Source organism: Halichoeres trimaculatus, unplaced genomic scaffold (assembly GCF_033239565.1).
Source record: "Halichoeres trimaculatus isolate MK-OKI-2021-1 unplaced genomic scaffold, fHalTri1.1 fHalTri1_scaffold_12, whole genome shotgun sequence".
NCBI classification, from domain to species: Eukaryota; Metazoa; Chordata; class Actinopteri; order Labriformes; family Labridae; genus Halichoeres; species Halichoeres trimaculatus.
Window position 1 is genome coordinate 22,894,894 of NW_027437190.1, and position 25,589 is coordinate 22,920,482.

Below are 25,589 nucleotides of genomic sequence, written 5' to 3' on the forward strand. Positions count from 1 at the left end.
GACTACTATCAGGTTAAAACCATTATTAGTTATGTTTAACATTGGGCAAAAGCAGCTCTACTATAAAGGGATCTTCATTGACTGCATAAAAATATGGGCGACACACCCTAATCTCCTCTTGTTGTAAAAAACAAAACAAAACAAAAAAAAACTTAGGCCAACATATTTTACAAACGTGCGCTGATGCAATGCAATGGTGATGTAGTTTTTGGTTGAGTGTGTCACAGAAGCAACCTGGTCTGAAAGGTTGCTGATCATACTTGTGGTATTGTTTCAGTTTTCTCTTCTTTATTCTGCATTCTGTGGTGCAAAAATGAAAAAGGCTGCGGGAGTCACATTTGTCCACAGACAAGGCCCATGACCTCACACCGCTTGGCTTTAACATCAAACAACTAAGCCAAGCTTACAGTGTTTCTAGAAAAAAGTATTTGAAATTTATAGTTTGATGTCCTATCAACCCTCAAGTCCAGCTCGTTTCGTTTGGCCAGTGTGACTGCAAGTGTACCAGGCTCAGGCACGGTATACTCCTCTGCTTAGGAACGCTTCGGAGATGTGTGCGCACACAAGAGAGCATGACGCATAATCCATGACGTACGATAGTTGCCACCTCTCAACAATCATTTTAAATGTTAGCAGGGGTGTTAGAGGGCTGTGTTGGACTGAAATGACTTAACATAAGCTGAGAAGTCACTAAAGCTGTAGTAATGTTCTCTATGTTCTCCACTGTGCTGACTCTGATGAGACCACGCTTCATGATGACGTAGGCGAGCCGCGTGCATGCCTTACTGTCTGATTCATTTTGGAGGAGAGTGACTGTGGGCCACACTGGCCAGCAGTGAATGGCGTTCAGGGGGGCACTCATACTTGAATAGGGGACTGTATGGATGGCCAGCGTGACCGTGCCCTCAATGTTCTGGCCTCACTTCTGGGGAAGCGGTAGCATGGTTCATTTTCAATGCAGTATGTAATTTGCAGGTTTACGAAATGCCAGAACGCTGCATGTAATTGCACTACACTGAACGTACTGAGACATAATCTTTCAACGTAGTGCCAATTTGATTCTGCGTGAATGTTTTGCTGACACAAACTTGTTTTTATTTTTTCACCTTGTTTTCTTTTAAGTCTGTTGAAAACTGAAGCAGTCTGATCCGCTGTGCTGTTAAAATATGTAAAAATCTAGCATACTTTAGCATTTAGCTGTCTTGGTTTTTATTGTTGTGCATAAACAATCAAAATAAGCTAGAAGACAATTTAAATATTTGTTGTTTTTAAAAATTACAGGCTGGTAATAATGATTTAAGTATTTATCATACAACAAATATATGATAAATGAAAGATATAATTTAAAATTAACTTCAATCAGTGAACTTAAAAAACTTGATCTCTTTTGACCTCTCAGTCAAATTAATTAAGTCTTCATCAGTTGTTTAGATATCATACAATTCATTGCTGTCAGTTAGTCTTTGATTAAAGGTACAGACTGAGATATACAGACATTGATACATGACGTCCATGATTTTGGATAAACATAAAACAGTAAGGATACTTGTTCTGCAGTTCAAAAAGACACAGGAAGACACCTGAGATTCTGAGTGAAAAAATGAGATTGTTGTAAGAGTAGAAAAAGAAATACAGTTCTAGAAGTTTCAGGAGTTTTGTGTCCACTAGCTCACCATGCCCCTCGAGTGTCTGAGGGGGCTACAGGTGAGCCAGACTCCTCCGCCTACATGTAACTCCGTCTCTGGAGGAAAAGGAGTGAAATCAAAAGAAGGTCAAAGTCTCTTCTATCAAACCTGCTCTATATGGGCTCATCCGACTCCTCACTCTCCCTGTCCTCCTGCAGGGAGGATAGAGTGAGCACAGGGCTGCTGGGTGAAGCAGGGGAGGCAGGAGGTGAAGGTGAGGTAGGGGTGGAGGTAGAGGGGGACGCTGGCTCCGCTGAAGCAGCCTCAGCTCCTCTTGATGTGGCAGAGCCACCCTCCACACTGCTGGGGGAGGAGGGGGGAGCCGTGTTACCCTCAGGAGCTCCTCTAGAAGACAGTGCGGTCCCTCGGGAATCCTCCTCGGACTCCATCCTTGCCAGCTCCCCCTCCCTCCGGCTCCCTTCCCCCCACAAGTCTCTGTCCCGATTGGGGGAGGAAGGGGTGGAGGAGGGATGCTGGTGCTTCTTGGATTTTCTGCTGGCATCCCTGAAGCTAGCTAAAGGGGGTCGAAGTCTCACCCCGCTGCGTGTGGAGCCCTCTATGGCTTTCTGCAACTGTTAAATAGAGACGAAGGTTGAAACAGACATCATGGTAACGCAAAACACAAATCAACGTGTTGGAGTGCTATTGAAGGGAGGAGCTGTGGGCGGTTAATGGAAGAACTGCATGAATCAGAGCATAATGCAGCCAGTGACAGAACAACTGAGATCATCACAGCTCACAGTCATGCAGCATTACAGGATCACACCAAGAGAGAGGACAAAACATGATGATACAAAAAAATGGAGTGAAATAAAGAAGTGATTTTACCTCCTTCAGTGCTACAACACCCACCAGCTTTCCAATACTGGTGACATAGGCGTGACTGAGCCCCAGCAGAGAGAACAGGGTGTGTGTCTGCCAAATGAAACAGAGGATGACACGATGCAGTCAGTGTTGAGTGTATTGTTGTGTGACAGGTCTCTGCTCGAACGGCTCCACTTCTACTTGTTAAAAGTATAAAGAGAAGAATATCCCACTCTGCTGCATAACATGAGCCACAGCATGAAATCTGAGACCCAGGGTTTAAAGCTTTATGGGGTACAGGCAGAGGAGAAGTTGCAGTGATCAACTCGATACAAGTATAAGATGTACAAAAATCTGCAGTTCCTTGAGTGTCCACTTGAGGCTGGCACCAAAAGCCAAGGAATCCCCTTGAACATGAAATTGTAAATGGGCTAACATGATCTTTTCTCGCGACGCTTCATCCAGGTGCTGCTGTTGTTACCTTGTGAAGAGACGTTCTTTCCACCAGCTGAAATGGAGAGGGGTCTATACGTATCTGCTCCATATCGATCGGTTTATTGAGCTCCTCTTCTTCCCAGGCTTTGATCTGTAGCAGCCAATCAGAATGAGAGAAATGAAGCGTCTAGTGATTGATTCATTTAGTTAGATTTGTCTCATTGTTATTATCAGTAATGTTCAGCACCTCCTCTGGAGACATGGTGTCAGCCAGCGGAGGGGCTGTGGTCTCCTGAGGAAAGAGGGACGGAGAGACAAAAGTACAGATTATAGCAGGTATAAAGATGATATCAGGACAATTCTTTTTGGTGTCATGTCATCACCAGGTCAGACCAATGTCCCCATCTGAGACATGAGGTGGATCTTACCTGTGTTTCAGTCTGTCCTGACAAAGATGTGGAGGAGAAAAGTCTCTGGAGAGTCCTCCTGACAGAAGGCAGCTTGCGCTTGTCTGAGTGGATGATATAAAAACACAGGTCTGAGCACATGAAGTCACATTTGTTGGGTGATTTTTTCATGCAGAGGAGATGTGATGTTACCAGAGCCTGTGTGGTTGGTGGGAATCTCTTGTGGTTTTGGGGATGGCACAGGCCCGTTGCACTCCTCCTGGACTGGAGCCGTCTACAGATACAGCAAACGTAGCTCTATCATCTTAAGCTTGACTACTTCCTACAGTAGGGTGGGATTTTCCTACCTTGTCATCCTTGGCATCCTCTTCTCCACCCTCCTCATCCACAAAGGCGAAGGACTCCCAGGTGACTTTGGAACCTGAACCAGGTGAGATCTGACCTCTCTCAAACACCCGCCTCTCTGGAGATAGCCACCAGTCCAAGACAGCTTGAAGCTCCGTCCTCTCGATGGAGCCCAAAAGAATCATGGATTCTGCAGGGGAGTGATTCGCTTGATCAAGGTTTTAAAAAAAATCCAACCAACACAACTGGATCTCACTTAAAATACAGTTTAGATTCTGTTTGTTTGATCTGCAAAGAATTTGGGGTGACCAGTCAGATTTCAGTGGGGACCCATACTACTCCTTAACACTCCTCTGGATATATTCTTGTTTTTATCGAGGAATTCACTTTTCTTTTTTTTGATCAGAGCTAAGCGGGTTTTTCTGTTTCTAGTCCTCATGCAAGGCTAAGTTAATCTTTCAAGGCTGTTGCTTTAAGTAAACTAGAAATATGCTTTAACCTATTGAATATCTATCCGATTAGCTAAGGGCAAAAAACAATCTGGTATGAGTCAACTAACCTTTAGAATCGACCAAAGGGATGGTTTTTAGTGTAGAGCTCTCTAAGAGATGGTTCAGCTCTCGAAAAGTGGATTGAGAAGACAGGAACCTCACTTTGCGCACCATGATGTCCTCCACAAAGATATTATACTTGCTGAAAGGGAAGAGATACTGAAGTTAACATCTTAACAGATGTACAAAAGACAAACACAAATAATAAAAAAAAAAGAGTTTCCAGGTTTGAACTTCACCTGATGTGCCCGAGGGCCAGCTCAGGCAGGTAGGGCAGCTTCTTCACCTGGATGATGGAGTCATAGAGAGAGGGCTGCAGACCCTGGGCCACCATGTTGGCCAGGATGACAGCCACCATCATGGGAAGGATGTGGGAGATTTGACCAGTCAGCTCGAAGCAGATTACTGCTGTGGAAACTGTGTGTGTGACGGCTCCTGTCATTGCTGCTGCACCTGGTACAACATAAAAAATATCAAGTGTTATTTGTTCATTTGAGTCATTTGTACCAATCCTTTGACAGTTTAAAACAGCTGCTGGCCAAGGTTATAATAGTTTTGGATTTGTCATTATAGTTTAGTTTTAGTTAGTTTTGACCTTTTTTTCCCATTACAGTTAAGTTTTGATTAGTTTTAGAGCAGGCATTCTAGTTTTTATTAAGTTTTGATTTTTGCAACAAGGCTTAGTTTTAGTTTAGTTATAGTTTTTCATACCTTATTAACCAAGTGCAGGATTCAAAAAGGTCAGAGTAAATATTTTGTCATACTGTTTATTTTTCAAGTCCAACATAGTGCTCACTGCTCAGTCAATGCTGATACAAAAATGTTGGCTGCTGCCTTAAACACAAGAAAATAATATAAACTTAGTATAAAAAATATCAGCATAAATTATATTAAAAAATGTTGAGATAAATTACATAAAAATAATATTAACATAAATTATTAAAAAAACAATATAATACGAGCTTCAATAAATAAAAACTTGGACTCTGTAACAATTTAACTATTACAGATGCTCTAATTCATTGCTCCACTACGATTCGTTGCAGCACAGCCAGTCAGTGTAGTAAACAAGCTTGTCCCTATACACCGCTTTGATGGTGCTGTGCGGCACTGACAACAGCCTAAAACTGTCTAAAATTGGTTGGGAATATTGTCGAGATTAATTTAAATCCTAAAGGTTATTAATATTTTCAAAAACTATAACTAAGTACAGTTTTTCTGTAATTTTAGTTAGTTTCAGTTAGTTTTGTGAACACAAGATACAGTTTTAGTTTACTTATCGTTCTTGTTTTCTTTTCTAGTTTTTATTAGTTTGAGTTAACTGCAATGTATTTTAAATTTTAGTTTTAGTTTTTAGTTTTAGTTTTAGTTTACTATTACAACCTTGCTGCTGGCTTTTATGAAGTTAATTCCAGGCTTTTGTACCAAAAATATTTTATCAGATCGATTTAACTCTAAACTGCTTATCCTGCTTGGCAATTTGTGCAAAGTTGGGCAAAAAGTTGCAAATGAAATTCTACTCTGGGTGGCCCAAATTAAGGTAAGTTTCACACACCTTTACCCTAAAAAATATAAGACCTGGAGGTCAAGACTTGTATTGATTCATCTATTTAATAAGAATCAAGATGTTTTTTTGTTTTTTCAATCTCCATGTTTAAAACGTCAAAGTGGAAATGCCACTTAGCAAAAGTGTCAAACTTAAACTGGAGTTTAATGACAGTGTTACTAATTTTTTCCTTCATCTAAAAGTCTTAAATAAGTCTTTTTTCCTAGGAATACATCCCTATGATTAGCAGACTGACCGATGACAGCGTAACCTCCCGGTAGGATTCGGTAGACGATCCCATCAAACAGGATCCCGTTTGGAAAGAGAGTAGCCATAATCTCCCCAACGAGGCGACCAAACGCAGCTCCTTGGGATGGAGATAAAACATTCTGGTAAAGACAAACTGAACTAAAGCTCAGCAGGAAGGATACTGTGCTTGCGTTAAAGAAAATCCTCTTACCTAATATGAACACTGGCATAAAAGCGCCGGAGGGGATGGGCATCGTGGTGGAAACTGCTGACATCCAAAACTGCAACACAAAAACAGGATCATGATGATCACTCGATGCCAGCTCCGCTTCCCTCCCTTACATGTATTTCTTTAAGGCAAGGTGCTTTACACAGAGAGATACCTTCATGATGAAGAAGAGGACGAGGATGATGAAGACACTGACATGAGGATGGAGCCATGCAGATGAGCGGCCCATGCCAGGCGGGAGGGGAGACCCTGAGATTTTGGTCCAGGTGAAGTTATCAAACAGGGAGTTGATACACTCCCGAGGCATCAGCTGGAAAACACAAAGATGGGGATTTTTTTTCAAATGCTCAAAAAAAAAACACACATTTGAAATAAATTGCCCAACACTTTCTAAATAATTTCCAAACAGAGAGAATTACAGAAATAACCTCAAACGTCCTTTAATGCTGAAAACATCCAGGATAAACCCTCACTGGATCAAACACATTGTCAGACATAGTTTTTATGAACTCAAGACACTTTATAGACTGTCAACAATTTCTTTTTACAATGTTTACACATCAAATCCTAAGACTTGTAAAAATAAAATCTTTGATGTGTAAAATGATGTTTCCTTTCTAAGTTGCTTACAAGAATCTCACATTTGAGGCCTCTCTCAGCTTCCATATGCAGCATAACATGACAGAACCACACAGTTCGGACCCCAGTGACCTCCTTTTTCTGAGATATCATAAATATTTATGAAAAGACATCAAAAAGCAGCCAGAGAGCATGAGATTGATTCAGACCTACCTCTCCAGCCATAAACTGTCCAAATCCAGGAGGGAAAGTGAAAGTGGCGATGATCAGAGTCACTGCACCTGGATAGATCAATCGACTGGGCGTACACACAGAGACACACACACACACACACAGATATACACACGCACACACACAGCCATTAATAGGAGGCCCAGTGTACTCTCAGAAACCCAATACATGGCATAACAAGTAGTGGTTGTAACAGAAATAACTGTGTCAGTACGAGTGTGCAGCAGCACTGATTGCATGGCTCTCCTGCTGCTGCTGCTGCTGCTCTTCTCTCTAATGGTGGAGGCTAATGTTCCCTGACTGCTCAGTCTCAGAGGATAAGTGAATCTCCACATTGAGTGAATAACTGGCTGAAAGGTTGTTAAGGCTTTGCTGCTGTCCTGGCCAGTGTTGTGAGACTGATGAGCAGGGAGAGTGGAGCTGAGACACATTAAGAGGAATTGGGTTTGAACGCACAAACGGTTTTAGTCTCTCAGAAACGGCGTCTAAAACCAGATTCACTGCGTTTTGAGAGCCCAACATCAAATTAATCCACAACAGCGGGGAGTGTACAGTTATGTTTATGTCTCACTGTTTGGTTAGGAAGCGTGTTAGCGCTGTCGGCCGCCTCATGAAGAGCACCACCTGTCTGTTCAGGTAGACAAAGAACGCCCCCAGGAAGCCACATGAGATCCTGAAACATTTGGAAAAATCTTTTAAAACTCAACCTGGACATTGTATGTATTTGAGACATCAATGACATGCTTGTTTCTATAGAAAACACACACACACACAGACAAACATACACAGAGGCATGCATGTATTCACATATATTTTCACCCTATGATTGCGAATGCAGGCAGCTCCTGCAGGTCAAAGGGGAAATCCATCCGGAAGTTAGTTTTGAAAAGAGCTGTGATGGTAACTAAAAGACAAAGATACATTCATGTCACTTAAAATCTAAAATCAATATCTTCATTCTTGACTTTCATATATGTGCACATACCAAATTCTACATTCTACAAATACTACATTGTGATAAAAAAAAATGCTGTTTTTAATAGTTTAAAACATCTTTAAGCATGTTCTATTTCAGATATTTCACACTTTTGCTGGACTGTGGCTGCAGATGTAAGCTATGAGCACAACACTGACTTATTATCACCATTTGAGTTAATGTATCACTGCACAGAGCTGCAGCAGTTACGCCCCGTTCCCTCACAGCAAGCAGAATCCTGCTTTGAACTCCTGACTGATAACAGGGATCTTTTATTTTGTCAGTCCATGCATGTTTTTCCAGTGCATGCTTGGCTGCTCCCTAGATATGAATACTTGGTGTCCTCACATAAAAACACACATTAGGTATAACGTCTCTTCAAATTACCTGTAGGTAAGAGTGAGAATGTCCAGATGTCAACTCTGTGACAAATGGGAGCTGACAAACAGATGCTTCTTTACGCAATTCACAAAGAGTAATGTGACCCTATAATCAAAGTCATGCTATTGCCACTTGACAAAATCCAATATTCAGTATTCACTTTTCCTTTTTTTTGACTTTCTTGAATATAAAGCAACAGCTGTCTCAAAAAATCAATAAGATCAATTTAACACCTTCTTTAAAGGTTAACCCGTTATGCTCCACTGGCTACAATTGTTGCTGAAGTGTATCACTGTCATTTTCTACTCTCAATGAAAAATCTCAGCATTCTAACGCAACTTTTTCCACTAATATGCTAGTAGAAAACTTTGACAAAGATTTTGGTTTATAAAAAATAGTTTCTAAGTGGTGTCTGTCACATGGCATCATCTGCTTCCTGCTCCTTCTGGTGGAAGACATGGCAGATGCAAATCGTTCTGAAAGGCCCAATTTCTGTGGGTGGCAACAAAAGTTCCCTTTATTTTTAATTTATCATGACTATATTATTTTTTTATGTATAACTTTATTAGTATTATAATTATTATTATTTCTATATAATTATTAGGTCCCCCTGTGACAAGCTGTGTGACCAGCGACAATTGTTGCCAGTCATAAAATCCTATTTTCCTCAAAAAATGAAATATAAATACATAACATGATTCAGAGGGACTCAAGTGATAAAACTTTATGCCTTACAACTCGGAAAAAATTTAGGCAATAATGGGTTAATGACAAACTGTAAGACGTCAGAGAGAATTACTTTGAAAAGAACGATGGATGTTTTTGTTCTGTGGTGGATACTGGGTGCAGTGATAACTCGAAATATTTCCGGTTTATCTCAAGCAGCAAATGTTACTTAGCTGTCTTATTCAGCTACTTTCCATAAAATGACAGCTCAGCAGTCTTTAACAACAGTGTGTGGATTCTGTGTGTGTGTGTGTGTGTGTGTGTGTGTGTGTGTGCTCTGCTTCTCACCAGCATCCTTGTTCCAAACAGAGAGCACCCTGAATATGAAGGCGCTGAATGTGGCGGCAAAATACCCCCGCCAGTAATTCCTCACTGCAAAGTAGGTAGACGTGACCTCAATACTGAACAACACTCCTGGTGGTGAAGGAGAGATAGAGAGAGGAGAGGGAGGAAGGGAGAAGGAGAGATAGTGAAAGGGAAAGAGAAATGATGGACGAAGGATTAAACAAGAAAGTAAAATGAGGATGGATGGTGAGTGTGAGAGGAGAGAGGCAGAGGAGAGAGGAGTGTGAGAGAAATGGATGGAGAAAACAGAGAGACAGAGATTAAATGAGTTCAAATGAATCCAAAAACACTTAAAGCTGAGGGTGTAATTATACATAACAGAAGAGCCACACACACACGCACACGCACACACACACACACACACACACACACACACACACACACACACAATATCACAGTGCTCTTCTGGTGATGCTGGCTTACCAAGGGGTTGCTTTTTTTAGACTGTGCTGCATTTTTTTTATTTATTTGATACCAATTAAGAGCAAAGAGTGTTTAACATTTGTTTCTTCTCTTTGTGTGCTGATACAATACCTGGCTTTCAATGTTAATCTAATACACTACCATCTTTCCAAACTTCACTTTGATGAATACACATAAGCATGTTCTTACATTCATCAAAGGACCACCCTCCTTGCCTTTTAAAAAACAAGCCAGATATCTAGTTTCAGTGAGTGACTTTGGGCCATAGGGAGTGAGCAACAATTACCAAAATAAGTGTTCCCATTTACACTGCAAAAAACACTTTACAACCCGCCATCACCCCAGCTCCTCCTTTAAAGCTGTGTCTGACTTTACCAGAGTCATATGTGCTGTCAGTGATGTAACCCTGTGGGTCTCCGCTGCTGCTCTCCCTGCCTTGGCTTTTCATGTATGTACATGAATTAGAGGGGGTGCTATGCCCACATCTGATTTTGGCATTCCACATGGGCATGTGGAAGGGCAGGGGGTTCCCAGAACAGAGCCACACCACAAATTTGAACCCATTTCACGTAAATAATAAACTCTTCTGAAGAAGTTGGTCTTGACCAAATTGAATTAAGCCCAAAATGACATTTTAAAAATAAAACAATTGCTTATTTTTATCATGTTTGATTTTATTTATTAATAAAAGTTGGTGCGATTACATTTTGACAAGCAAGGGATGTGCCACACTCTATAAACTGTGAAATTAGAAGCAGCAGTTCAAGATTTTTAGCCTAGTAAAACAAGAAAATGACAATAATCTGCCTAGTAACATTGGTTAGTTTTTTCTTTTTTTTTTTCTTTTTTTTTACATCATGTGCTACTGACACATTTCTGTGAGTAGGGAAAAAAATCAGGTGCAGCGTCAAACTGTGTTGATGAGAGGGAAATTGAGCAGTTGGTTAGATTTTGGTTGTATGAGGTAAGTGTGCGAGTTGTACAGTACCTCCCAGAGGAGTCCCGAAACAGCATCCCACCCCCACGGCACAGCCAACAGTCAGAATATCTGTGTAACCATAGGGGTTCTACTGACACAGAAAACAGAGAGGAGGAAACAAGAGGGAATGACGGGGGGAGAGAGACAATGAGGGATGAAAGGAGTGAGATGATGAAGGGGGCAATGAAAGTGATGAGGTATGACAGAGCGGAGAGAGTGAGAGGGAGTCAGTGAAAGAGAGAATAAAAGATCAAGGTGGAAAGGACATGATGGGAACCACAGGAGGGGAGGGTGGGGAGGCAAAATGGAATAAAGTGAATAAATAATGATTATTGGAGTGTGGGTAAAAAAGTGATTGAGAGGAGGTTGGAAATAATCACATCAGGAGGATTTAACGCAAAGCATGCAACTGCCAGGGAGGGTAATTTTTCAAGCAATGAAGCAATCAAGAGACAATCAGCTGCCCTGATGAACAGATGATTGCAGGACAAAAAAAAAAAGATCAACAACAGCTCAAACGAAATATTTCTGATGACACGTGATTTTTTGTTGTAAAGTTTGGTGAAACTTTGAAAACTGAAGCTAAGTTAGAAAGCTTCATTTACAACCAGCGTTACATTCTGTGAGAAGGTTACACCATTTTCAATGCACTTTTTAAACAAAAGGGCTCTTTGGAAAAAGTTTACCGTATAAGTGAAAGCTTTTTGTACCACTGCTAAAAAAGTAAATTTTGTCTTGATATCTAAATGATATTACTCCTGTTATTCTGTCGCTGAAAAAAATCTACAGCTGTTCATATGACCTATATTAGCCTAGCTTAGCATTAAGACATGAAGTAAACAAACAAAACTAACCTCACTAACTGAAAGAAATCTGTCTCTAAACACTTTCTATCTAGTTGAAGCACATGCATTTAAAATCACAACTATCCAAAACTTGTGGTTTAAACTGTATCAAGATAAAAGCTTTATTTACAGTGCTTTGCCATATCTGGAAGATTGGCTTTTGCATCGTTGAAAAAGTCAGGCATTATGCTTTCAGACTGTGTGCTACACAAGCTAAACTGGTGCGGATCAATGTTTTTTAAACAGTTTTGCACATTTCTTTTTTTTAAATATCTTTATTGACTTTTGTTTTAAATTTCAATTTGGTTTCAAAGAGGGTTTTCTACCTTAGTTTTTTGTTTTGAAAATATTCTGTGTTAGTAGAATTTTTCTTATTAGTTTCAGTTTTAGTTTTTTTTTTTTTTTTTTTTTTTTTTTTGTAATATGGGAAGTTGTCAGGGGCGAGGTTCAAAAATATCAGAAAAGCATTAAAAACTCAAAACATCATGTCACTCAGTGTTAGTTTGTCTGGCCACTGAAGAGGATGGTAAAAATAAATTATTAAATAAATAAATAAATAATGAGCTCATGTTTGATATAAACTAAAAAGTTTGGTTTGTTTGTAAACTTACAGTGCAGTTTAAGTTAGTCATCATTTCTTTTACTATTTCAGTTAACAGTAAAGTTTTTTCACCTCTTGTTTTTGTAATGTTAGTTTTCATTAAATGTAATAATACTGGTGCAACTGGCTGAAAATTTAACTCAATGGTCATTGATAAAATGAAAATTATGATATTGCAACTCCTCAAAAGAAAAACCAAAATCTGGTGTACAGGCCCAAGAGCCCCCTTAGATGAGACATGGGTTGCAGATGGTGTCTGTCACTGTGCTTAGTTTTCTCTTTGCTTACTGATGCCCCAATGTTCCTTTGCCTGAGAAGTTTGGCTTTAATTAGTTTTTTGATGTCAAAAATAGGTTATAACACCATGATTGACACCTCTGTTAATAAGTGTGTCTCCTGCGGCACTGAGTGCACTGGATTAGCCGAGTAAAGAAGGTTCAGCAAAGGAAATGTAAGAAACAGTAACTCAAAAACAATTGAACTTGCCAAACTCTTAAAGTCTGCTTCAAATCAAGCCAAGCTAAACTAGATCTCCCCAAACATTTTACCAGGTAACTTTTTAGCAGGCTCTGCCACATGTCAAATATTCAGCTTTCTCATCACTTGCGGTGCACATCCCTGGTCGGTTCAGGCCTAATCTCCATGTTTATGTTATTGATGTTATTTTAGGAGGACAAATCTAACTGGAGACCAGAGCCTGAGCGAACCAGAGGAGCGGGACAGCACTTGCCTCCCACGGGAGCTGCAAAACAGGTGGCCACTCCCACAGCACACGCACACACCAACAGGTCCTGGTTATGGGTGCCATTCTGGGGTTAAGGGTCAAGGGTGGAGACAGATAGGGAGGGAAGAGAGGCAACACAAACAAGCAGGGATGAATAGAAAAGCCAAAGGGAGATAACAGGGAAGGAAGGAGACAGGGATATGGGAGGTTACTGTTAATACACATGCCAGACATTACCATCACACTATTAATACTGTGAAACACAAACACAGAGGAGGTGTGGGGGAGAGTCAAAACAAAGACTCAAAAGAAAATGGGAGGGGAAGGGGGGCATGAGCTGGGCAGGAGAGAAACAGATTTGGGAAAACAACTGTCACAGGATTCCCACTTTGAACATAAAATTCAAGGACTTGTTTGATCAGTTAAAAAGACTCAGAGTGAGCATGGGGACAAACTTTGTTTGGCCATACACCATATGTGGCCTAAGATTGAATTCTAAAAAGCATACTGTAGATCATTAAATGTGATGATAGAGCAGTGAATGCTTCATCTTGTTGAACCAAAAACAGAGTCAATTTTTCAGTGAATTGATTTGTTTCAAGATCATTTCCTGCGAGCTAAAACTACTTACCTAGATAATATCACAGTTGGTCAGGTTCAATACCCCATACATACCAAGGTAAGTACTGCTAGCATTAGCATTAGCTGATAATTGATTACTTGCTAACCTTTCGCAACCCCCTCTGGTCACATGTTCATGTCTGACATCAACAAATTTCACCGGATGATAGTGCTGCAGGAAACGTGGTGGATCTTAGGGTTGCAAGATTTCAGGAATCTTCTGTCAGAATTTATGGGGATAAACAGGAATATGTCGGACTAAACTGGGAACTTGTAATTAGGAACCTGAATATAGATAGGGTATGTATATTGTAGCATAATTTTTGGCTTAAAAAAAACAAAACAGATTTACTGTAAGTGTACTTGCTGCTATTCATTGACCACATAGCAGAGCTTTGCTGACTGTGGAGCCATTGAGGTCATAACCCCTTCATGCACTGTGCATGATGCCCACAGCACAAGATTAGTAAAGGCACCATCTGAGGACTTCATAAAATCAAGTAAGTTTTGATAAAACAATTCATAATATTTATATAATACATAAAGCTATAAATATAATAGCTTGACTTCCCATAATAAGTTTCAGGAATTTTCAGGGAATTTTCCACCCTTTGCAACTCTAGTAGATCACCAAATTTTTTTCCAATTAATCATAAAGTGGGCCTTCAACAATCAGCTAATAGTGAGTCTGCAATACTTTGTTAATAACCATTAATTCTGACCTGACGATTTTGTCCTTAAAACACTCATTATTAAGAACAATTGAATGTGTTTTATATTTAACAGAGTTTTTCGGGAAACGTAGGAACACTGTTATCATTCCAAAGACAACAAAGACAGCTATCATGATACACCCAAATCTCCAGAAGTGCGTTCACTGAAGTCTTTGAGGAGACAAGGCTGATGGGTAATGTAGTTTGTTTTGGTCAGGGCCTCAGCTTACCTCATAAACCCCAGAGAAGATGGACATGAATCGACTGAGCACTGCAGCACAGATGCTGGCGATGTGGACAAATGGACCCTAAAGGTGATGAGAGGAAATCACTGACACATATGAGCAACAAGTAAAGTTTATCTTTACACATACTGACAATTGTGTGTGAAACAAGGAGCCTAAACTGGGACGTATTGTATCTGAACAGATAAATCACTGTTTAATTGCAAGCTGTGACAGCTGCACTGCTACCGTAATAAGGAAAATGAATGAATTCCTTTGCAGAGGAATAATTTGTTTCAGTCCCATGAGAGGAGGGAGTGAAGAAAAACATGACAGAGTGTGATTTATTATCCTCCAAGCTTGGAAAGGGAGCACAGAGAGTGATGGAAAGAAAAAAAGGAGGAGGATGATAGTGACACAAAAAACAAATAGTAAAAGGTTGAACAAACAGAAAAGAGATCAAAAGAAGTGTTTGTTTACTTCTTTGCCCACTGGCATCCCACTGCCTAGGCCAGCCGTCAGCCCAATGACTTTAGCAATAAAGGCTTTGAGGGTCAGGTACTCCTTCAACACTACACCTCTCAGGATGGTTTTCAGCTCTGGAATACCAGAACCTGGGGAAGAGGTAAAAAGAGGAATGATGGGAAAACAGACAAGACATTTAGAAAATTAAAAATTAGTGTTTAAATGAAAATAAAACAGATGAGAAGGTTAAAAGAAGATAGACCAAGGAGCTAAAAGATGATAATAGAAGCTGACGGATGATAGAGAGCTTACCAATCGCCTGTGGGGAAACTAGGTGACAGAAAAGTGAGGCAAACATGACAAGGATCATGGGATAGGTGACCCAGGCGAGGTACTGGAGCGCTACATTGCCTTTAAGCTCTCCGTGTATCCACTTATAGGCTGAAAGAGAGGAAAATGACAGAAATAGAAAGAGAAAGAGAAAAGAGGGCAGAGACAAATCATTACACACAGGAGAATAAATTGAATAATTAAAGACAGTAGGAACTTAAATCCTACGTTATCAGAATACAAATGAGAAAATTATGCTCTGTGTCCTTGGCCTGTGGTACCTTGCAGGCTCTTGGCACTGGCATAGTCCATACTCCAGCTGACCAGAGCCATAGTTAGTCCCAGTAGAACCAGGAATATCCAGTCCTCTCCCATCTTGTTCACAATGTACCGCCGCACACGAGCCAAACAATCTAGGACAGGGAGATTAAATTAATGACTCATCTTGAATCATTTATCACTGATTTAATTACTGACAGTTAGTTATTGTAGCCATGCCTGAGTGGGAATCAGTTAGTGTGACTGTGACCACATATAGGATGTTATGGCATTACAGAGGGGGGAATAATGTACAGAATAATCTGAGTGAGACTGATGTTCACTAATGCGTGTGTTTCCTGCAAAAAAGAACACGCTTGAAAAATCAAACAATCACTGAGCATGAAGGATAAAAAAACAGTCAGGTCAAGTAGCATCTCATCCCATTAAGAAAAATACATAGAGGAAATGGTTAATAAACTGGGTCTTCTGCTAGATTACCAAATGTATTGGTTTAGTGAAATTAAGCAGGTTTACTGAGTTCACAATCAGTGTTTTTATTAAGAGCTCCCTCTTTTACTTTTCTCTGCTTCCACTTTGTAACATCTCTAAAGATCCAGTTTCACCACCATACAGTTTGCTGCTATTTTGATCAGATGCTTCCTCATATAATGTGTAGCATCATAATTAATTGTAATAACCCACCTAAAACTTCTCTCTGGGAATATTTGCATCATGACACCTTTTTAGACTCAACTGTCTTTTATTAGAGCATTTTTACGGTTCATTTTAATAACTTTTTTTAATCACACAATTTTGAAACTCTGCAGTGTGACTTTTATGTTAATTCTGTTTTTAAAAAAATAACTTTTTAAATTTTCTTTAATTGTATCTTACTATTTTTAATCTGACTTTAAATCAAATTTAAATTGGTTTCTTCAAATATGTTTTCTCTTTGAATTACCTTGCTGAAATGTGCTATATAATTAAATTTGCCTTGCCTTGCATTTGCCATGTAATCCATTTACTTTGTCTTTAGGCATTCATGCCGTTGCCATCCAGCAGTCATGACATAACCACATGAATGCCAAGCATAATGGTGAACACAACCTCCTCAAAACCTCAAGTTAAGATATTTTGCTTGAAGGCAGAATCTAACACAGTCCTTCAGTGGATACTTTGTGGTCTGAAAGGGAAAAGTTTAGACATTTTTCAGGTACCTGTGCAATTGCAAAAGTACTCTCTCTGCTTTGTGCTACATCTCTCAGTATCTATATAGTCCTCTGTATAGGGATGGGAATTGAAAACTGGTTCCTGTTGAGAATCGTTAAGAAATGTTTCAATCCATCAATATCGTTAGCCTTTGTGCTCAACGATTCCTTTATAAATTCTTTACATTGTGCCGGAGCCACAGGGCCTTACGTCAGCTAGTCTGCTGCAGTTAGATAACGTTTCCCAAGAAAACTCTGATTCAGGATTTTCAGCTCAAAGTTTTGCTGAAGAACTGACTTCATAAAGAAATGTACATTGCTGCCTCTCAGGAGATTCATATTCGGTACATTTGAAATGGTATAAATCACCTTATTTGCCAAAATAACAAAATAGCGCAAGTTTGATGCTAACGTATATGGGAAACTGCATTGATAAGCTAGCAGTTAGCATTCATCAGTATAACTTTAGCTTCAGATTAGAATTTCAACTTTTAACACAGAAACATGTCACATCAACTCTTTATTAAAAAATACTGAGAATTTCAAATGTTAAAAACTAAAAGGCAGTTGAAAGGCTCATGGCTGACTTCATAACTACGGAAAGCTTCCAAACAACTTAAACCATTGCTATAACCACTTTGAGACACTAGATGGCCTACTTGAATTATTAATATATCACAACACAGTACATCAACGTCACATTGTGTGCAGTTTTTACCTGTTTCTGTTTAATTATGCCCAGAAATATCCGGACTCAGGGACCAATTACATTTTATTTACTTACAGTATAAACTCAATTAAATGTTGTTGACACAAAAAACCTGTAAAGCTACTTTTTGTACCAAGAAAATTCACAACAGGAATTGATAGGGGAATTGATAAAGAATCAGATCGATAAGCAGAATCGATAAGGGCATTGGTATTGACAAAATCTTATCAATTCCCATCCCTACTTCTGTAGCTATGAGAGTTTGTAAAATTAGTCTAATACATCTCTAAGTAAACCTCCTCAATGTGATTTTATCTTATATCTTTGATCCCTCTAAATGTTATGATGTGCTCAAATTAAGGGGAAATACCAAAAACAGCACAATGGCTGTAACCACTGTTATCTAGTAAAACTATATACATTTTGGACTGCATGATGATTTTAATACATCACACTAGAAGTGGCTGATTTAAATTGAGAGACTCTTGACCTTGAGTGGTCTTAAATCCTGACTACAGCCCTGAAACCAGCTGGTGCTAAATCTGACTGCATCATATTCCCCACAACAGTCTAATTAAACGGTAGCAGTGCATCATATTTTATGAGCTCATCATGTTGCATGTAAAATCACGATGTGCAAAGTAACCAGAAACCAGAGCCATCAGAGAGATGCTGCTCTCTGAAGAATGTAGTCAGACAAAATGTGAAAATAAAGTAAAGTGAAGAGGCATTACCTTGAAACTGTCTCAGTTGGTTTAAAGGCATTTTGTTAATTTCCATCACTCTGTGACAACATGAGGTGGCATAGCAACTACCTAGGCATGGCCATGGAAAGTGCACTGGAAAAAACTGAAATCTTATCATGTGTTTTGTCTGATTTTCAGGAGAAATTGTCTTTTTAGACTTAATATGAGCCATATTCACCTGACCAGTCCAGAAAAATGTCTTGTTTCAATTTATTCAAAAACAAAAATGAGGTCTGAATTGCTTGTAATACTGAAAAATCTGCCACTAGAACAAGAGAAAGGTTACTCATATGAAAACATTATTCTAGTTTCAAGCAAATTTTTGAGCAATTTCTTATTGTTTCATTGGCAGATGTTTTTTTTTTTTTTTTACCTGTTACAAGCACTTCAGACCTCATTTTTGTCTTAAAGGGGCATTCTACTGAAAGTGTCCTAAATGGGGCTGGCAATATCTTCAAATTTTGTGTGTTTTAGTCCCCTAAATTTTCCCCTATATATATTGTACCATATCTAAAGGTCACAGATCTAGTAAAAGAACAGTTAATCTTTATTTTGTGTTTTTAGAATGTTTTGCAATGTTTTACCTCTCCCAAAACATATATTAAACTATGCAAAAAAATATTGTATCAACCTTTTAAGATTTTTTTTATTCTGTTGTCTATAGATTTACATTTTTTAAAAAAAATTCAGGACCGTTTTTACAACCCAATCAATGAAAATGAATATTTTAACAAATTTCAAAGTTTATATATTACAATTCTTCAAAAACAGAATGCAATATTTTTTTGTAAAATGTCTAATTTTTATCCAATTGTTTCCAAAGTTAATATTTCACAAGACAGAACATAAAGTTAACAAATTAGTGTGTTATTGTATTAGTTTATAACTCAATATACTTTTTACAAAACACTGTGTGTTCTGGGTGGGACTACACTGTTTCAGTTGTGACCAGTACCCAGTTGTCAAGGTTGCAACCCTCAAATGTAGGCTATGCCTATGGTGAGAAAATCATGACCGAAACATCTGATAATGTTTCGGTCATGACTGTTTCGGTTGTGACAATTTTAGCTTATTCTTTGCATAACTACATTATGCTAGCAAGCACATGGCTAAGAAATACTTGAAGATTTGTTCTCACAGAAAAACACAATATGTTGATAGAAATCCCAAGATTTTTACCCAAATTCAAGCAAACATATGTACGGTTGTGACATGTTTTAATGTAACACATTGATTTTCAGACTTAAGAAGCCATTTATTTCAGAAAATGATAGCAATCAGCATTTTACTATGCAATCATTAGGTGCAGGACCTCAGAGTGCTCCCCACTCTCAAAGGTTTAGGGGTGTGGCTTTAATCCAGACTCAACCAATGAATTCAAACAGTTATGTTTCGGCTGTGACATGAAATCTGAGGGACACTATTTTTCAGCATATTAAAAGTAATTTAAATTTTATTCCGATAATAGATCTAAATCTTTCAACTCATTTTTAGACTTAATCACAATTTAGATACTTTTGGTAGAATGCCCCAAAAATGACTTAAAACAAGACATTTTTTCTGTGCTGATCAGTTGAAAGTGTCTCAAATCAAGTACATTATGATTTATTTTTATTTTATTTTTTATTTTTTTACAGATTTCACCTTTTGTTTGCAGTGTGTTATTCTTGGTTTGAGACTTTTCAGAAAATCCTTTGGTACAACATTAAACACAACGACTCTACGTTTCTGCAGGTCACCTTGGCATTTTGAGTAGGGACGAGGCTTCTGGGTAGTGGAGGTGGAGCTGTGATGCGACTCCAAAGTCATAGGGTGATGATGGTGATGATGATGATGCCGCCGGCCAAGGCCTCTGCGCCCGCTGCCTGTGTTTTCCCCTGCCTGTCTTCTCTTCCATTGTCTCTCTGTCAGCAAGCGAGCAGCCTCCCGTCGGGCAAAGTTTCCCAGCTGCTCCCTGTACTCACCGTACAGCTGTAAGAGAGGGGCAAACACTGAGACTCGCTTTGACACAATAAGTCAGAAAAATCTCAACACAGTGTTTGGAGAAGGTAAACAAAAGGCTGGAGAGGAGGAGGAGGAGGAGGAGGAGGAGGAGGAGGAGAGACGGGAGGAGAGGGAGACGACAACCAAGACTTAGAGAAGAATGAAGGAGATCCAGTGTGAAGAGTCTTGAGATAACAAGAAAGCAGTGGGGAATGTGAGGCGTGTGTGTAAGGGATACACACCAACCTGAATACCCTAGCAGACAGAAATAGACAAAACGGGTATCGAGATCGGAAAAACCCCTCCCTGAGAGGAGGCAGGGGCTGGAGAGGAGAGACCCTGGAAGAGAGGACATTCCGCGTTATCCTCTCCGCTTTCTGAGTGCGCACACATGAACTCACGCACACACGTACACACACTTGGTCAGACAACACGGCCCCCGGTAATCCAATGTGATCAGTTTGCACTCGTAAAAACCAAAGTCGCTGAAGAGTGCTGCAGATTCAGGGGCAGCTATGATGTGCACCGCAAACCTACAGATCACATGCATCCCTCCACTCTGCAAAGTGAGGAGCTACTAAATCATCCGGAGAGATGCCTGCCATGCATTTCTGTCTCATGTTCACGCAGGAAGGAAAGAAGAGCTGACACATCCCTCCATGAGGCCTGAAACCAGAACCAAAGCTTGGCATTGAGCCCATAATCAAACAACAACACACTCTACAATCAAGTCATATGAATCATCACTGCCTCACGTGGACTGACCAGTGTCTTCTGTCTGCGAGTGAGCAGAAAACTCTCCACTTCAAATCCTGTCCGCTGTGATACACGGGTCACTAAACACGCGCCTGATAAAACAGTCATTCAAACACGAGTACACTGACAGAAGATGAGAGCTGCTCTTGATTGATTAATGACTCTAAATCAACCAGCAAGATATTACCACTGTAACAATGCACAGCTAAGTGCTTTAATGAAAAAAATCTTTAGACATTTATACTTTTTTTTATTGGTAGTGACAACTACTAACAGTTTCTGCCTGTTACAAACACTTCCAACTCATGCCGTGTTCAGAGTTTCAGTAAAATAAAAGAAGAAAGAAAGTTCTGAAGATTATATAAAATAAGGTACATGTTATAACTGTAGTGGAAAATTTCAGGTAAATTTCAAAAATTTTCCTAAAAAATTTCCATGTGAGTTTTACTTCAGCTAGCCTACAGCATTTCCATTGAGGCCATATTTCTGGATTTAGGGCTGACGTCCTTTCAAGTTAAGTTTCGATGACGGTTCTGGGGTAAATATATTTGATGGTATGTTTTAACTTTAAGTAATTGACAAATTTAAATTAACAAATGCTCACCAATATGTGGACAGGCTTTAGTAGCTACAACACAAATTAATGCCGATTTCCATGAAAATTAGCCTTAGTTAGATAAAAATCCCTGAAAACTATTTATAAAGTAATTTAAAACACTGCATGTTTGCACGCATTTCTGCTTATAACAAACCAAAATGCTAAATGTTGATCCACAAATATGACCAGGTATATTCAGTAAATATAAATTACTGTTAAGTCTCAATAATTCCTGTTAATTCCAAAAACTTCCATTGAAAATATCTCACTAAAAGTTCCTGGAATCTTGCAACTTGCGTAAAAATCCCAAGAAATATTGATTAATCTTTGTAGAATACAGATGCTCACATCTCGGATTTTTCTTTTGCTACACTTTGAAGCTTCTTTCTTAAAGTCTCTATACCTAAATTGTATTCACATTGGTGGTTCAAAATTGAGTTTCCCCCTCAGGGGATCAATAAAGTATTCTGATTCTGACTCTGATTCACATTTGAGAGCCCAAATAGAAAAAGCTGGCAGCCCCCTTAAACGCTTGTTGCACAGCTATTGTAGTTGTGCAGTAAAACCTGAACTGCAATGCAAAGAACTTCAAGAATTTTTGATCATCTGGTTTAACACAAAGATCTTGTTGAATCTAATGTCCATAACTTTCATCTTGGTGTGCTGCCAGAGTAACTGGAAATTACAGTCGAGTAAAGTTCATCATTAAAACTTATTTTTGGAGAACACTCACTTTGCATTACCTAATCATCATTTTCTTATTCTTCTTGAAAAAGTCTGGTGAATGTTTTGTTCAAACTGAAGAAAATGAATGCAGGTTTTGTGTGCAGGGGAAAATATAAAATGCTGAACAACTTTACTTATAAACTGTTAAAATTCTTAAAATCTTATTATTAATTTCACAAGCCACTGAAAAAAATGGAAGTTGTTGAACACCTGTCTGTCTTAAGCATTGAAAACAGTGCACAAGGCAATTCATAACATGGGCATAGATCATTTTGTTTCTTTGCTGTTAAAATGGATAAAAGATGGTCAGAAATCATCTTCATATATTTAATTTTAAAGACATGTAACACTATGACTTTGAGGCTGTATAAACTAAAGTTATTTGTTTTCTCATAGCTACCTAAAGAACCAGTTGAATCTATAGCCTAAGAGAAGACGATAAGTCACCACCACATGCAAACAGATCCATCTGTGGACATAAAAGAAACACTGGACAATATCATTAACTCCTAATAGGCAATAAAAGAATCACCCTCCACCATGTGAGCAGCCTCTGGTCCTCAGGTCTTTACCTGGTCCTCATCAGGTGTCTTTAGCATCATGTTTTAGCAGCTCTGCTCCTGTTCTGCCTCCTGTCTCCCACTGCAGACAACCTCAACACCACCAGTGCACTACACATTAACACCAAAGCACTAATCCATCAACTTCATCAAACAGACCCCGGAACCAGCCACCCTGAAAAACCAGGGACAGGAGCACGAGGGACATGTGCAGCATTCACAAGACTTGTGACCATGAAATATAACTTTTCATACCACATTCTGCCACAAAAAAAGGAAAATATTACTCTTACATAATTGCTAAATTATTGACTCACATGTCCTGTATTTTTAGGCCATTTCTCTGTCAACTTTTTTTGTTTTGAAAATTAGCATCACACTTTTTTTTCTAACCCTTGATGTCATAATGTTCTTAGAGTCTATGATAAATGATTCTATCAAATATCCAATACTTCTGTGTTGCAGTATGAAAAAAAATTGAATTGATTTTTTAAAAAAAGCTGCTCTAATGATACAAATCAGCTCAGCCATTAAAGAGTTGTCTATTGTTAAGCAGACTGACAGCATTTTTTTAATTTCATTAAATAGGGAAATGCAAACTGATGATAATAGTCCATTCCACCTTTAAAAATAGAAAAGTTGGCAAAGGAAAGTTAAAAAAAGAGATGTCTTATTAATGCTCTGTATTTTGTTATGAAGACCGAATGTGTCATATAAGAAAAGTTTTGCTATCATAATTTTTTTTTTTTTTTCAAATTTTTGTAGGTTATTGATATTTTTGTGTTTTAGGGACAAACAAGTGACAGCGTGAGACAGACACTGAAAGCTGAGATAAATTCGTGTCCAGTGACTTTTCTGTCTCCATCTTTCAACCTCGTGTTTACAGGTTTGACACCATGCAACCTTGTACAAGAACATGACATCAGTGAACAGGACTTTCCCAACCAACCCAACTTTCAAACACACCTGAAAATCCAGCTGCCATCATTTGACTCTCAAACTGTGGCATGACCTTCCCACTCCAGAAAAGAAGCACCATAAAAACCGTCAGCACCTCCACGACCCTTCTCTGTTCTTGCTAATTTCCACGCAGCAAGTTTCTCGCCACCTCCCTTCGTTGCTCTGATTATTTCCCTGCACTTTGCCGTCTCTACGGACACATGAAAGTAGTCAGGCGTTACTGTGCAGCTCTGACACTCACACAACTCATTATTACACTTCTTGTGCTCTGCTGTTAGAATTCCATCTTCTAATGTTGTGCTTATTGCGAGTCTCACAGGATGAGGAAAATGGAAAAATGCAAACTACTCCTCCCTTGGGTTTGTTAGGAATACAAAGCCCATGTTAAATTATTCTGGTTTAGCTGTATAAGAGCTGTGAATTCATTCATAGAGCTGCTCTTTATGAGCCCACTTGAACGAGGTGATACGACTGTAAAATGCAAGAAATTCAGAGGAAAAACCGCCAAAGCAACAACAAAAAGAGGCCAGCAGAGAGAAGGAGAGTGGGAGCTCTAGTGAGAGCTGCTAATAGATGCCAGGGTTGAAGGGCAGTGTGACTTTGCGACTTAATTAAAAAAATAATAGCACATTCCTGCTCCCCTCATGAGAGAGTCAGCACTGCATATTCATAAATGTGTGTGAGTGTTTATGCTGCTTCTTAAGCATGCACAGTTTGTTTGTGTGTTTTTTTTATGAGCATGCTAAACCAATGTTTGTGTGTGTGGTGAGGCCTTACAACAATGTAGGCCTGTCCCATAACACAAGGTTAATGATAAAATCTGACCTGCGTACTGACAGAGGGATCAGGAGATTACCCCTCTCCTGACTCTCTCTCACACACACATGCACACACACATACACATGGATACACACATGCACATAGCTCACCCTCTCGCTGCACACACATGCACAAACACTCTTCACAAGCAGTTGTCTCCATATGAATACACTAATTAACTAGCACAAAAACATTTCTATGCCCTGTCCAAACACCACACAAGCTGTCATGTACTAATTAAGGCATTCCAGTGTGGATAAAAGAGAAAAATAAACCAAGTTGCAAACTCGCATGTTTTATGTATGAGCCTGTGGTTCATTTCATACAGCTGTAATCCAGGAATAAACTACATTCACCCTTCCTAAAGAGGTATACATGTAAAAAATTATTTCACAACAGAGAACTTTACTGTTAAAGAACGAAAAAAAAACATCAAAGACATTTTTCTTTGGAACTTGTCCAAACAAAAACTGGGCAAACGTAATAATAGAATAAAATTAAGGATAATGAACCTTACCAGGAATTGATCTATGTTCAGAACTGTTTCAAAAGTGTTGATCCGCTCCCTCATCTTTGGAGTTGATCTTCCTGCAAGTTTCTGCTGACTTTCTCCCTGTACCTCCTTTTTTAACTATACTCCAATATCTTTGTCTTACATCTGTCCTTCCCTGTCTTTGGCTTCTGTAATGGACGCAGACTGTACCTGCAACCTGCCCACTTACAGTACAGATCCTAATGACTGACAGGTATGGCCAGGGCGCGCGCACACACACACACACACACACACACACACACACACACACACACACACACACACACACACACACACACACACACACACACACACAC

The 25,589-nt window shown here is 39.2% G+C and overlaps 1 protein-coding gene across 1 annotated transcript; it reads right to left on the reverse strand.

Annotated features, from left to right (window-relative positions):
- Window positions 1-1,223: 1,223 nt before the first annotated feature.
- clcn1b (chloride channel, voltage-sensitive 1b) lies at window positions 1,224-25,397 on the reverse strand. The gene is made up of 23 exons (XM_074683648.1): window positions 25,258-25,397; window positions 20,078-20,309; window positions 15,696-15,827; window positions 15,397-15,525; window positions 15,100-15,233; window positions 14,626-14,703; window positions 10,901-10,979; window positions 9,433-9,558; window positions 7,881-7,965; window positions 7,633-7,734; window positions 7,044-7,128; window positions 6,406-6,561; window positions 6,234-6,303; window positions 6,030-6,140; window positions 4,467-4,680; window positions 4,236-4,369; window positions 3,679-3,866; window positions 3,524-3,605; window positions 3,353-3,435; window positions 3,172-3,216; window positions 2,971-3,075; window positions 2,514-2,600; window positions 1,224-2,257 (listed from the first exon to the last, which is right to left on the reverse strand). The coding sequence occupies exons 1-23, from the start codon at window positions 25,309-25,311 to the stop codon at window positions 1,799-1,801; spliced, it is 2,970 nt and encodes a 989-aa protein (XP_074539749.1). The 5' UTR covers window positions 25,312-25,397; the 3' UTR covers window positions 1,224-1,798.
- Between the last annotated feature and the right edge of the window lie 192 nt (window positions 25,398-25,589).